Below are 13,472 nucleotides of genomic sequence, written 5' to 3' on the forward strand. Positions count from 1 at the left end.
CTCTACTCCTTGCTTCCTCTCAGAATTTCTATTCTACTTTCTCCAGACCCTGCCTTAAATAATGTTTGGTTAATGACACTTTCAGATAGGTTGTAATACCATTTTAACTTACAAGGTACTTGTCTCTGTCTAGAGGGCCTATGAAATGATGCCAAGATGGGGAATTTCAAACCTTGTGGAGAAGCAGGGGAAGAAGATTTTGGAAGATTTTAACTTATACCATATAAAGAGACAGCAATCTGACTTTTGAGCAAGTGACCTCTCTGACCTCCAAAAGTTGTAATTTAGTGTGAGTTAACCACAAAGCAAACACTTTAACAATGGTGGAATCCCCTGCAATCTTACACATGCTTTTTAACTGTTAAATTAAGACATTTTCCCTATGAAGTTGCCCCCTCAATCTAAGGATAATTATATCCTCTGGTGATATTGGATATATTGGTATCTGCGGAAATTACCAAAACTTGACAGAAATTCCACGCCCAATTTTAATCTCATTATTCTATTGGGGGCTCACCCAATTCATAAATGTAATCCTATAACCCAATAACATTTGGTTTTGCACCTTGAATAATTAACCAATATAGAGAAAGCAAGTTGCTTATACAATAGTCCCCCCACCTTTGTAGGGTACCTTCCAAGTCCTCCAGTGGCTGCCTGAAACCACAGATAGTACCAAGCCCTACATATACTGTGTTTTTTCCTGTACATACCTACCTATGATAAAGTTTAACTTATAAATTGGGCAAAATAAGAGATTAGCAACAATAGCTAATAATAAAATAGGACAATTATAACAATACTGCGATAGTTATGTGAATGTGGTCTCTCTCTCAAAATATCTTAACATCCTATACTCACCCTTCTTCTTGTAATGATGGGAGATGATAAAATGCCTACCTGAGGAGATGAAGTGAGGGGAATGAATGACATAGGCATTGTGACATAGCATTAGGCTACTATTGACCTGACATACCAGTAGAAGGATCATCTACTTCCGGATTGGAATTCACTTGACCATGGATAGCTGAAACTACAGACAAATGGGGACTAGTGTAGTGATTTGATAAATGTTGATACATGTTTGAGTATTTACTTGCTGTTCTAGGTGTTTGGGGGACATAATGAAGAAAACAGACAGTAAGCCCTGTCTTTGTGGTGGGGGTACAATGGGAGGTAATGGGGACAGGGATTATAACAACAACGATAAAAAGTAATTAAATGGGAAAAGTTCTAAGCTATGAAAAGTAGAATGGGTAAAGATATGACAGTGACTGGGGTGGCAGTGGATCACCCTAAGTAAAGCTAAGTAAATCCTAAGCTTTACTTAGGGTGATCAGGGAGGATCCCCTGTGTGTGCTCTTTTACTAAAATCTAAATTCTAAGAAGGAGACAGCCATGGGATAATCTGGCAGGAAAATCCCCACAAAAATGACTGAGATCATAAAAATGAATGAGGGGAGATCTGCAGGCGTGTATTTCTAGTAATTTCTTCTATCCAGAGAGCAAGCATCTGAAGGTGGACAAGAGGACCAAATTAAAATTCTCCTTCCTCTGAAATAACTGCATGCTTAGAAAGTGAGGAAACCTTGACAAACCTCACTAATAACCTTAATTCTGATAATGCTCATTGTATATTATCACATTGAACATTTACAAAAATCCTGTTGGATGGTAACTATTACCTTCAAGAAATGAAACTGAGGACCAGAGAGACAAAGTTCCCTAAACCACCATAATGGAGGACAAGGAAACTTTTTTTAACATAATAAAGAACATCCATTTGCAATCAACAGCCAACCTCCTATGTAAGGGTAGCGTAGAGGAGTAGAAATCTCTAGTCAAAGAGGAGTTAAGAATTATAATTTCTTACCAACCTGAAAAAATTAAACTGAACTATATACCAAATATTAGAGTGATTTTTTCCTGGGTAAGGAGATTATTTTATTATTTTATTTTCTTAATTCAGGTTCTGTCCCTTACTGACTGTGTATCCTTGGGAAAGTCACTAAACCTCTGTATGTTTTAGTTTCCTGATTTGCATAAGATGGATAATAATAGTAGTCACATGATAGGTTTGTTGCAAGGAGTAAATAACATAATCTATGTAAGTGCTTAAAATAGTGCCAACCTATAATAAGCACTTAATAAATGCTAGTGATTATCATTACCTCAGTATAATTTTAATTTGCACTGGGTTTGAGCATATGTCCATATGCTGAAAAGTCATTTGTCCATATGTTTAAAAATCATTTGTATTTATCTATGATTTATCTATCCATGTCCTTTGCTCATTTATCTAGGGTCTTATTACCTTGTAATTTTTTAAAAACATTCTATTTATTTGTTTGTCAGAGAAAGATTGAGAGAGAGAGAACATAAGCAGGGGGAGTGGCAGAGGCAAAGGGAGAAGCAGGCTCTCCACCAAGCAGGGAGCCTGATGTGGGGCTTGACCCCATCGTGACCCGAGCTGAAGGCAGATGCTTAACCGACTGAGCCACCCAGGCGCCCCTATTATCTTATAATTTATATTAGCAAGATATGTGTGGTATTTTTTAGAAGATTTTATGTATTTATTTTAGAAAGAGAGAGTATGTGCAAGCATGGGGAGGGGCCGAGGAGGAGGGAGAACAAAAGGGAGAGAATCCCAAGCAGACTTCACACTGAGTATGGAGCCTGATGTGGGGTTTGATCTCATGCCCCTGAGATCATGACCTGAGCTGAAATCAAGAGTCACTCAACTGACTGAGCTACTCAGGCGCCCCAAGATATGTGTGATTTTCACTTCCTTGTTTTGGCTTATCTACTTTTTTGACCTACTGTACAAAGAATATGTGTTATTTTTACAAAGAGAAGAAGTGTGGGCACTAAAACTTACTGGAAGAACTTTAAGGGTCTTAGCAGACCTTTTCTTGGCCTTATTTGTTCCTAAGTGCATCCCAAATTATTCTGCTAATTCTGCTACCATCTCAGTGATTGTTTGAGAAGTAGAAGACCTACTTTTCAGGACAAAGGGCAAACTCCTTTGTGAAGCATTCATGGCCCCCACTCGGCTCTTTTTTTTTTTTTTTTTTTAAGATTTTATTTATTTGACAGAGAGAGATCACAAGCAGAGAGAGAGAGGAGGAAGCAGGCTCCCCGCCCAGCAGAGAGCCCGATGCGGGACTCGATCCCAGGACCCTGAGATCATGACCTGAGCCAAAGGCAGAGGCTTAACCCACTGAGCCACCCAGGCAGCCCTTTTTTTTTTTTTTTTTTTTTTTTTTTAATAAGAGGGAGAGTGTGAGCAAGGGCAGGGGCAGAGGGAGAGGGAGAAAGAATCTCAAGCAGAGTGTGTGCTCAGCTTGGAAGCCTGATGTGGGGCTCAATCCCATGACCTGGAGATCGTGACCTGAGCTGAAACCGAGAGTCTGATGCTCAACTGACTGAGCCGCCCAGCCCTGCCCCACCTCCTGCATCTTAGCTCTAAGGGCCCATCTGCCATTCTGCCCAGTGGTCCAGCCATTTCCTTCCCCGGATAGGTCCACACCCACGTAAGCCGCTATCTCTGCCACTGCTCATGCTGTTTCTTTTACCTTCCCTAACCTCCCTCCCACCCACCTTTAGTGCCAGTTGAACTCCTAGTTTTAGGACCCACCTGAAATGACTTCTCTTGAGCACCTTCCCGGGCACCAACCCACTTCCTTCACCTCTCCTCCCCCGCCAGCTAATCATTTTCTTTCCCATGCTCCCACGTCATGCCAATCCCTGTTATAGCATTTGACACCCCGTGTCATCATTATCCAAGTATGTGTCTAACCCTCTAGACCATGAACTAGGGCAAGCCTTGGGTCTTAGGTACCTGTGAGTCCCCAACCCCTAACATAATTCCAAGTAGACAGTAGGTACTTAAAACTTGCTCAGGGAAGGACTGAATAACTAGGGTCTGGAGTGTTTGTCCTGTAGCTTCAAGTGGACAGCCCAGCTTTTCATGACCTGGGAAGACACCTGTATGGTTTTTGTTTTGTGTTGTTTTTGGTTTTGGTGACATGCTATCTTCTCTAAAGTGAATAGTGATGATCTAGTTCAAAGTTCTGAAAAAAGAATGGATAGAGACAGGATGGAGATGAAGAAAGCAGAAATACTCTGATTTCATATGAAAAAACCATCTAGCTGTGAGCTTTGGTTTGCTAAGGAAGAGTGGGGGCAGCCCTGGTCAGAGCATGTGGGGGGACATGGGCGTGTCCTAGTCGACACCTTCCTCCCTTGGGGCTTCGGTCACATGGAAGGTCATCTAGGTCTATCCCTCCACCCCCAGGCTAGGAGCTACATCTGTTCCCTTTCTGTATGCCAAGGCTCAGGCTCTTATAGCCAAGAACCCTCCGAGGTTGTGAGTGCATTTTAACCGGGGCGATGTGGAAACCATGTCCTGCCTTTACTGTTCTTCTCAGTCAGGATATGATGCCCATCTTTTTGAATCCAAGCCCTCCCTCCTCTGGGAAGCCTTTTCTGAGAAAAGCCCACCAACTGTGAGGCCTCCAGTCTCACTTGGCTGAGTCAATATACAGCAGTGTAAGGATGTAAATGTTTTACATCGTCAGTATCCTCCAGCCTAAGACCAAAGAAACCTACCAGTAGTTGAACAAGTTGGGTTTATTACTCATTGCAGTAAGGAAGAACGCACCCCAGGGTGAACCATGTGGTGACTCTGTAAGAAGTATAAGAACCTATCATAAGAACTGGGTTTGGGTGGGGCACCTGAGTGGTTCAGTGGGTTAAGGTCGAATCAGGTCATGATCTCAGGGTCCTGGGATCGAGCCCCGCATCAGGCTCCCTGGGAGCCTGCTTCCCCTTCTCTCTCTACCTGCCTCTCTGCCTACTTATGATCTCTGTCAAATAAATAAATAAAATCTTAAAAAAAAAAGAATTGGGTTTGGATTGGATCATCTGGGGAAGTTTTGAAGGAAACAGGGGTTTGCTCCAGATTAGATGCTAATCTAATTTTAGCAATTAATTTCAGATTTTTAATCTAATCTCATTTTAGCCAAGAGAGGAAGATGTTTAGGATTTTGTGACCTTGTTTTTTGTCCCTGCTTAAGTAAAATTACAAAGTGGCTTTGTTTTGTCTTCTTTCCTCATGGTGGCTGAGTGACCTTGATGTCGGTATCGAAGTTCTGTGACATTGTTTATGTCCAATAGGAGAATAAAAAGGCCTAGCATGGGTGCCAGTCCAGTTCTGAATGTCAGGGGCTGCTCTTTTTTTTTTTTTTTTTTTTTTTTTTTTAAAAAGTCCTTTCTCCCAACTAGACTATGATATGCCACCAGAGATGATGGCCCTTGCTTCTCCATCCTTGGAAAGGTCTTACATGAGGCATTATATGTAGGTGGTTTTTTTTTTTTAAGATTTTATTTATTTATTTGACAGACAGAGATCACAAGTAGGCAGAGAGGCAGGCAGAGAGAGAGAGGAAGGGAAGCAGGCTCCCTGCTGAGCAGAGAGCCCGATGCGGGGCTCGATGCGGGGCTCGACCCCAGGACCCTGGGATCATGACCTGAGCTGAAGGCAGAGGCTTTAACCCACTGAGCCACCCAGGCGCCCCTATATGTAGGTGTTTAGTAAATACTTCCTGATTGACTAGAGGTCAGGAGTGCTGGTCTGGAACTTTTAGAGAGCCTCAACTTATGGCCATTTACTTTGAGCCTGGTTAATTAATCTTTTGCTGTCAAGTTTCTCCTGAAGCAGCATATATAAGGAGTAGGTTTATCTCAACTTCAGATTAAAGGTCAGGAGATGGGCGCCTGGGTGGCTCAGTTGGTTGAGCAACTGCCTTCCGCTCAGATCCTGGAGTTCTGCATTGGGCTCCCTGCTCGGCGGGGAGTCTGCTTCTCCCTCCGACTTCCCCTATCTCGTGCTCTCTCTCTCTCTCTCATTCTTTCCCTCTCAAATAAATAAATAAATCTTTAAATAAATAAAATAATCTTTAAAAAAATTTTAAAAATTAAAGGTCAGGAGACTGGTTTTAGTCCTGGCTCCTCCATTAAGTTGCATGACCTTGGGAAAGCTAGTTAGCTGCTCTAGGCCTTAGTTTCCACATTTAAAAAAGAATGGACTTAGCTTCAGTATCTAAAGGCCTTTCCAGCTCTGAAATTTTGGAAGAACATGCATTTTCTCTTGCATCTCTTCTGCCTTTATGGAAAGTGCTAAAGGATACACAGTCACACAACATTATAGAGGGGAGTAATTACTCAACAAATGGTGCTGTAGTTGAGCTTTTTAAAATTAAAGAAAAGTGGGGCACCTGGGTGGCTCAGTGGGTTAAAGCCTCTGCCTTCAGCTCAGGTCATGATCCCAGGTTCCTGGAATTGAGCCCCGCATCGGGCTCTCTGCTCAGGAGGGACCCTGCTTCCCTTCCTCTTTCTCTGCCTGCCTCTCTGCCTACTTGAGATCTCTGTCAAATAAATAATACATAAAATCTTAAAAAATTAAATTAAATTAAATTAAAGAAAACTGATATTTTAATCTTATACTATGAATCAGTATTAATTCCAAATGGATTAAGGCGTTAAATGTAAACATTAAGAAGACCTCTAAAAGGAAGAAAATATAAAATTTATCTCTGGAGGAGAAAAGATTTACAAATTTATAATGATGTTAAAACTATGAAAATAATATTATTAGATTTTATAATATAAAAATGAAAAACTATATACTTAGAAATATTAACCAACTTAGAAGACAAAATTGAACTAAGAATATATTTTCAACAAATGGTTGATACCCTAAATATAATCCCATCTCAGTCCATCTACCTATTTCACTCAAGTCTTGACTCAAGTCAGGGTATGAACTCTGCCAGGGAGGAAGTGTGTAAGTCCATTAGCTGGGAACAATGGATTCCTCTAAAACCAAATTAGATGATTCCTTCTGAAGGCTAAGAAACTACTCAATAGCTTCTCTCCAATAGTTCAAGAATGGAAAGATTATTATTGATATAATAATAACTTGTATGTATATAAAATGTCACAGTATGAAAAAGCATTTACCCCATTATCTTGTTTGATTCTTGGAACAACACTGGAAGATAGCTAGATAATTATTACTCAATCTTCACAAATGATAAACCGAGGCATAGAAATGATAAGTAACTTTCCTACAGTCCCATCAGTGAGTAAATGTTAAAACCAACTCTAGACCTCAGATTGGGACTCTACCTCAGTTTTGCTCTCTTTATAGCAAGGATTACAAATTAGAGATTTTCTACATTGCCTTACAGATTTATTTTTTTTTGAAGATTTTATTTATTTCTTTGACAGAGAGAGACACAGCAAGAGAGGGTACACAAGCAGGGGGAGTGGGAGAGGGAGAAGCAGGCTCCCTGCCCAGCAGGGAGCCCGATGCGGGGACTCGATCCCAGGACCCTGGGACCATGACCTGAGCCAAAGGCAGACACTTAACGACTGAGCCACCCAGGTGCCCCGCCTTACAGATTTAAACCAGTGGATAGCACCATGCTCTATTATTGAGGTGAGACCAGTGGAAAAATAAAAACATTAAAATTTTGTTGGGATGATGACACCTTGACAGGATTTATGGTATTAAATACCCAAATATTATTTGCTATGTTTTTTTTTCAAAAGACATTTTTAGTATTATAAAGCATTTTTTAACAGAATGAGAATAAAATAGTGATTTCTGCATAATTTTCAGAATTACACTTGAAGTCTTGATTAAGTACATTTTGAAATCAATAAAATGTCTTGGACTGTTGCCTCAGAAACATCCCAGGAAGCCTGCTCTTTTAAAGTCTGTCAGGCTTATTACCTCTTAGGAGATGACCTGGCCCTTTAAAAGAAGTCTCTCTTTTTTGTTCATTCTTTGAAGGCTTAAATTTATCAGGGTTCATTATATACCTTCTAACTCCTCTTTTACCACTAACTCCTCATTTACCACTTCAACATTCAGTTCTGACTGCACCCATGTCAATTTTGTCTATTCTTTTCCAAGTAGTTTTAACCATGTTAAATTGTCCAACTTCTTTCTTCTTGGGAGATTTTTACTACTTTTAATTAAGTCTGAGCTATACACAATTTTTATGACCCTGTCCCTACTTGCATTAGCCATTGCCCAGTGGAAATCGGAGAACACCTTGCAATTCACATGGCCCAAAGTGTCTCCATATTGGATCACTCTACTTTCTCAGACACTGGTACAATTAAAGGGACAGGAGTCAGGTGGACCTAAAAGTCATGGAGAACCCCAAGGCCTCGAAGAACATGGAGGTAACCACGAGCAACCCTAGAACCTAAAGGCCTCGGTCACTCATTGGAGGCTGCGCATGTCAATCCTCGCTTCTCGACAAATGAGTCTGGGTGTCCGGCAGCGGGGCCGCGGTCCACTGTTGACGCTTCTGGCCCCGCCCTCCGTCCCTGGTCTAGGGGCCCCTTTGGAGCCCTGTCCACTGTTACCGGAGGGGACGCCTGGGTGGGCCGCTGGCGACATCCGCCCCCTTCCCTTCCCGTCGCGGGCCTCCACTGGCACCGCCGCAGACTGTCGTCCCCTCCGTGGTAGGCTCCTCGGCCTCCCCGTCCACCTCACGTCGGGCCCGCTGCCCACGGCCTCCCCACAGCAGCGGCCTCCTCGGCGGCCACCATCTTTGCGGTTGGCTTTGCCTCAGCCCGGTCGCCGCCCCACTGAGGTACTGCTTGTCGCCATGTCCTCCTCCGGGGATCCCGGCCAGGCCCCTGGCCAGGATAGCCCCGCGAGCGCTGTGGGGGCAGGGTCCCCGGAGGCCGGAGGCGGCAATGGGGTGGCCCCTGGGGTCGGGTTTCCCCAGATTGAGGTGGCTGGAGTGGCGGGGCCCGAGGTGGCCCTTGAGTCCGGGTCCCCCAGGATGGAGGTGGCCCTTGAGTCCGGGTTGCCCGAGATGGAGGTGGCCCTCGAGTCCGGGTCCCCCACGATGGAGGTGGCCCTCGAGTCCGGGTTGCCCGAGATGGAGGTGGCCCTCGAGTCCGGGTCCCCCACGATGGAGGTGGCCCTCGAGTCCGGGTTGCCCGAGATGCAGGTGGCCCTCGAGTCAGGGCCCCCCGGGATGGAGGTGGCCCTCGAGTCCGGGTTGCCCGAGATGGAGGTGGCCCTTGAGTCCTGGTCCCCCGAGATGGAGGTGACCCTCCACTCTGGGCTGCCCCCGATGGAGGTGTCCGAAGTGGAGGGGCCCGTGGGAGGCCTCGGGGAGGCTGCCTTGGGTTTGGGTCTGGCCTGCGGCCCGGCGGGCGTGAGCGCGGAGGCCGAGGAGGACGAATCGGATTTCGGGCCGGCGGAGGAGGACGGGGAGGAGCAGCAGGAGGAGGGTCTGGAGATCCTTGTGGACGCCCACCAGTTCCCAATGGTTGGCTTCCGCTTCATGTTCCTGGACCTGGTGCACTCGCTCCTGCACCGGATCTACCACAACAACCACATCCTCGTGCGGCCCCGCCGCGGCCGCGTGAGGGTCCGGACTCGGGCCCGGCAGCCCGACAGCCCCCGTTGGCACCCCGCAGCCCCCGCAGGCCCGCCGGCGTGGGCAGCTCCGGCCGCGGCCCGGGAGACCGAGGCCTCGTCCGAGGAGGAGGCCGCCTGGGAGACGGCGGAGGAGCCGGACGAGGAGTCTGAGGAGGGCCTGGCGACCGCCAAGGGTGAGGAGGGACCCGGGAGCCCGAGGAGCGGGGGCGGCGGGGAGCCCTGCGGGTGTCCGGGACGCGGAAGCCGGGGTTCCCCCAAACCCAAGGCCGAGGGCCTGAGCGGGAGCCCCATTCCCTGGGGACCTACAGCTTTTCAGAAGGAAGCGTGAGGCCCTCTGGCAGCCTCCACTAAGACAGCTGAGGGCCCCGGGGTACCGGGTGAGCCACAGGCCACTGTCCGCCTGGGGGGCGGGGCGGGGCGGGGGCGGGGCCTGAAGGAAAAGAGCCAGCCAATGGCACACCTCGTTTCTGCGCGTGGCTTTGAAAATGTCCAGAGTCTCAAAGTCCATCCCGCATCATTACGAACTGACGCGCGTGGGCCTGGTACAAGTGAAATACTCAGGGGTTGAGTGAACGCGCTTTGCCGTAGAATGTGTCGTTGAGGCAAAACATTTTTGCGAGAAATTTCTGACAAAACCTTAGAGAAGGCCGCAGACCCTGATGATTCTGATCCCTTCTTCTCCGAAGGGCCAGAAACAGTCAGCTGCACAGGGTGACTGGGAAGAATGTCACCCTGAAAGTAAGGGATCGAGCAGCAGAGCTATCAACTTGGAGGAGGCTTCCCACCTCTGCTTTTCAGAGTACTTCTACGCTCCTGCTTCAGGGAGAGGACTGGGTGTCACTAGTCCTTATGCATCGGGATGGTTTTCCCTGGGAATGTCTGCTCCAACGTCTGTCTTATTCTTTACCAAAGGAACAACTAAATATCAGTATGAGAAGCCTGCCAAAGGGGCCAACGACTCTGAAAGGGAGGAAGAAAAAGACAAATTTAACAAAAAGCAAGAAGGACCCAACTAAAGAAGATCTGCCCCAGCAGAGAACAGCCCCAGATCAGGTATCACAATAGCTTTGCACATCACCCCAACTTTCCTGGCATTTACATGCTACTGACAGTCCTTCCCCCCCAATTCTCCCAATAAATTAAGAAGTTTGTTTAGAATTAGTTTAAAAATTTAGTTTCACCAGCTTAGACCATTAACCGAAAACTCATGTACCTAGTAATAGAAAATACAGTATATTCTGAAATATATTTCACGGTTGCTCATTCGTTCTTGTGAGGTCTTTTGTCCTCTACCTGAAAGACTACTAACAAGTGGTAAGTGTCTCAGTAACCAAGAAAAAGTATTTCTTTAGAGAACAGTTAGCAGAAGCAGTAAGGAAATTGGCTGGCTGGGCACTAGTCAGACATTCATAGGAGAGACAGTGCCTTTGCAAACGTGATTACATACAAATAGCAAAAAGTCAAGAATTCCAAGTAGGACCACACAATGATTAATACCTAAATATTCAGGTGTCGATGTTTGTATTTTATGTGACAGTCCAAAGACACTTAGTCATCGTATGGCTATTACTTATCACTGAATTGGCAATTAGGTCTTGAGGAATATCTTATCTTTGAATATTTGGAAAGATGTACATTTCTTTGCATTTTCACAGCTGTGTATTTCATAATCACAGCCTCATTCTTGTATGGAAGATAGAGAAACTGAGGGTCTGGGAGAATAAGGGAGTATCATTTGTGGAATGAGCAGAGGCTTTTAAGGTGAAGAGATTTCCACTAATTCCAGAATGGCCTTTAGGGGTGGGGGTGTGGGGGCAGGGGGGGATTTATGGTGTCAGGCCAGCGGGAGGCAAGGTTGGTATGATCCCAGAATTGAAGCCATGGGTTGCACGAGCACCCTCTACACAAGGGCACAGGTTACAAGAAGAAAGTGTGTTGTTTTCTCCTTGCTGAGATACAGCACACAGAAGGAGCCCACGGACACAGGGCTCTGTTCATAGGTCTAGAAGGTCACTGGTGCTGGTTAATGCTGCCTCACGGTTCCTTTTCTCTCATTTCATCCTGCAGTTGGCATAAAAGAAAGAAGATGAAGAAAGAAGAAAGAATCTGTTGTTCGTTATTTTTAGGTTTTTCATTTTTTAGAAGCCCATGGGAATTTTATTAACACTGATGTCATTCCAAACTGCATCATCTAAAAAGTGATATCCAATGAAATGTGACTCCTCGCTTATGTTTGACAGATATATTTGATAGCATTTGTTCAAGTTAAAAATAAGTTTGTTTTAAATTAATGCACTGGAATGTAGGCAGATTTTGCTTAGATAAATTATCTTGACTCAGATCTCTCTTTTTCCTCTTTGTTTTGGTCCACTGTACCTTCACTGAAAGGTATCACTCTCCACCATTTGGTGAGCCTGTTTTAAATTAATTTCTTACAGCCCCAAATAAAAGAAAATGTCAAGTTTGAAACAATTGTTGTAAGGAGAGAGATGTAGGTCAAGTTTTTAGAGCTACACTGTCCACATTAGTAACTAGCCGTATGTGGCGACTGAAATATGGCTAGTCTAACTTGATATGTGCTGTTAAATATAAAAATGTTAAATTAACTCACTGATAATTTCATATGGATTACATGTTGAAACGATAATATATTGAGTTAAAATGTACTATTAAAATTAATTTTCCCATTTCCTTTCACTTTTTAAAAAAGGTTTTATTTATTTATTGGGAGGGGGAGGCAAGGAGCAGAGGGAGAGGGACAAGCAGACTCTGTGTTAAGTGCAGAGTCCAACGTGGGGCTTGGTCTCAAACCCTGAGATCATGACCTGAGCCGAAATCAAGAGTTCCATGCTTAACCACCTGAGCCACCCAGGCACCCCTCTTCTTACTTTTTAATGTGGCTACTAGAAGACTTAAAATTACACATGTGTCTTGCATTATATGTCTATTAGACAGTGCTGCTCTAGAGTATGGTTTTGTTTTGTTTTGTTTTAAAGACTTTATCTACTTATTTGAGAGAGAAAAAGCCTGACCAGGGGAGGGGCACAGGGAGGGGCAGACTCCCCACTGAGCAAGGAGCCAATGCGGGCTCAATCCCAGAACCCTGGGATCATGACCTGATCCAAAGGCAGACGCTTAACCTACTGAGCCCCCCAGGTGCCCTAGAGCCTGGTTTTGAAGGAAACCTCCCTGCTGGCTCCACTGGCCTTGAGGCCAGATGGTGCTGCTGAGCCTGGGCCCAGACACTGACTTAGAGCAGTGGTTCTCGAAGTTCGGTCCCCACAACAGCGTCACCCGGGAATTCTTAGGTTCTACCCAAGAGCTACTGAATCAGAAACTCTGAGGGTAAGGCCAGCACTCTGGGTTTGAACGAACCCTTCAGGGACGCTGATGCAGCTGAGGTCTCAGAAGCACTGGTTAAGAGCCACAGGGGAAGAAGCCAAGACTCACTTATGGTAGAACCAGCCTTCATTCACGGGCTTGGGACTGGCAGGTAGACTGAACCGGATGGCAAGGGCTGGCCGGGGGAGGAGGCCAGAACACACAGGGGGCTGAGACACAGGGGGGCTCCGATGGGGAGATGGCGGCTGAAAGCTGCATAAGGAGCTGCTTCCAGAAGGATACAGACATAATACCACATGTATGACGTCTAAAACACATGCAAAATGACCACCAGGTCTGGACTGTAGCTACAGATGTCTGGGGGAAAGGCACACACAGGAGAGAAGCATACAAGTGCAGCATGTGTGACAGCATGCGCAGGGAAAGGCAAAGAACTCATTTAGGATGGTGGCCATTTCTTGGGGAAACAAAGGGAGGGGAATCCTACTGGGGAGGGCTCTGCAGTGGCTTCAGCTGTATTTGTACTATTACCTTTCTTAAGCTGGGTGGTGGGTACATAGGTCTTGATAGAGTATTCTACCAAGAGATCTGAAATATTTCATTATAATGAAAATAGAAGAAAGGGAGAGAATACACTTAATTTCTGGAATCT

The 13,472-nt window shown here is 45.4% G+C and overlaps 1 protein-coding gene across 3 annotated transcripts; it reads left to right on the top strand.

Annotated features, from left to right (window-relative positions):
* The first annotated feature begins 8,412 nt into the window (after positions 1–8,412).
* LOC125091854 (cancer/testis antigen 47A-like) lies at positions 8,413–11,933 on the top strand. 3 transcript variants are annotated; one of them, XM_047715945.1, is made up of 4 exons: positions 8,413–9,091; positions 9,125–9,651; positions 10,391–10,531; positions 11,546–11,933. In XM_047715945.1, exons 1-3 carry the CDS (start codon positions 8,691–8,693, stop codon positions 10,492–10,494), a joined length of 1,032 nt encoding a protein of 343 aa, XP_047571901.1. In that variant the 5' UTR covers positions 8,413–8,690; the 3' UTR covers positions 10,495–10,531; positions 11,546–11,933. The 3 variants fall into 3 exon arrangements, with proteins under 3 accessions (XP_047571901.1, XP_047571902.1, XP_047571899.1); XM_047715946.1 differs by having other exon boundaries at positions 8,413–9,008; positions 9,042–9,651; XM_047715943.1 differs by having other exon boundaries at positions 8,413–9,651.
* Positions 11,934–13,472: the final 1,539 nt, after the last annotated feature.

Source organism: Lutra lutra, chromosome X (genome assembly GCF_902655055.1).
Source record: "Lutra lutra chromosome X, mLutLut1.2, whole genome shotgun sequence".
Taxonomy (NCBI): Eukaryota; Metazoa; Chordata; class Mammalia; order Carnivora; family Mustelidae; genus Lutra; species Lutra lutra.

Coding starts and splice junctions, on each gene's coding strand:
- LOC125091854 (XM_047715943.1), top strand. CDS start 8,691: ATGTCCTCCTCCGGGGATCCCGGCCAGGCCCCTGGCCAGGATAGCCCC. Junction 9,652..10,390: donor GGGCCTGGCGACCGCCAAGG/GTGAGGAGGGAC, acceptor TCTTTACCAAAG/GAACAACTAAATATCAGTAT.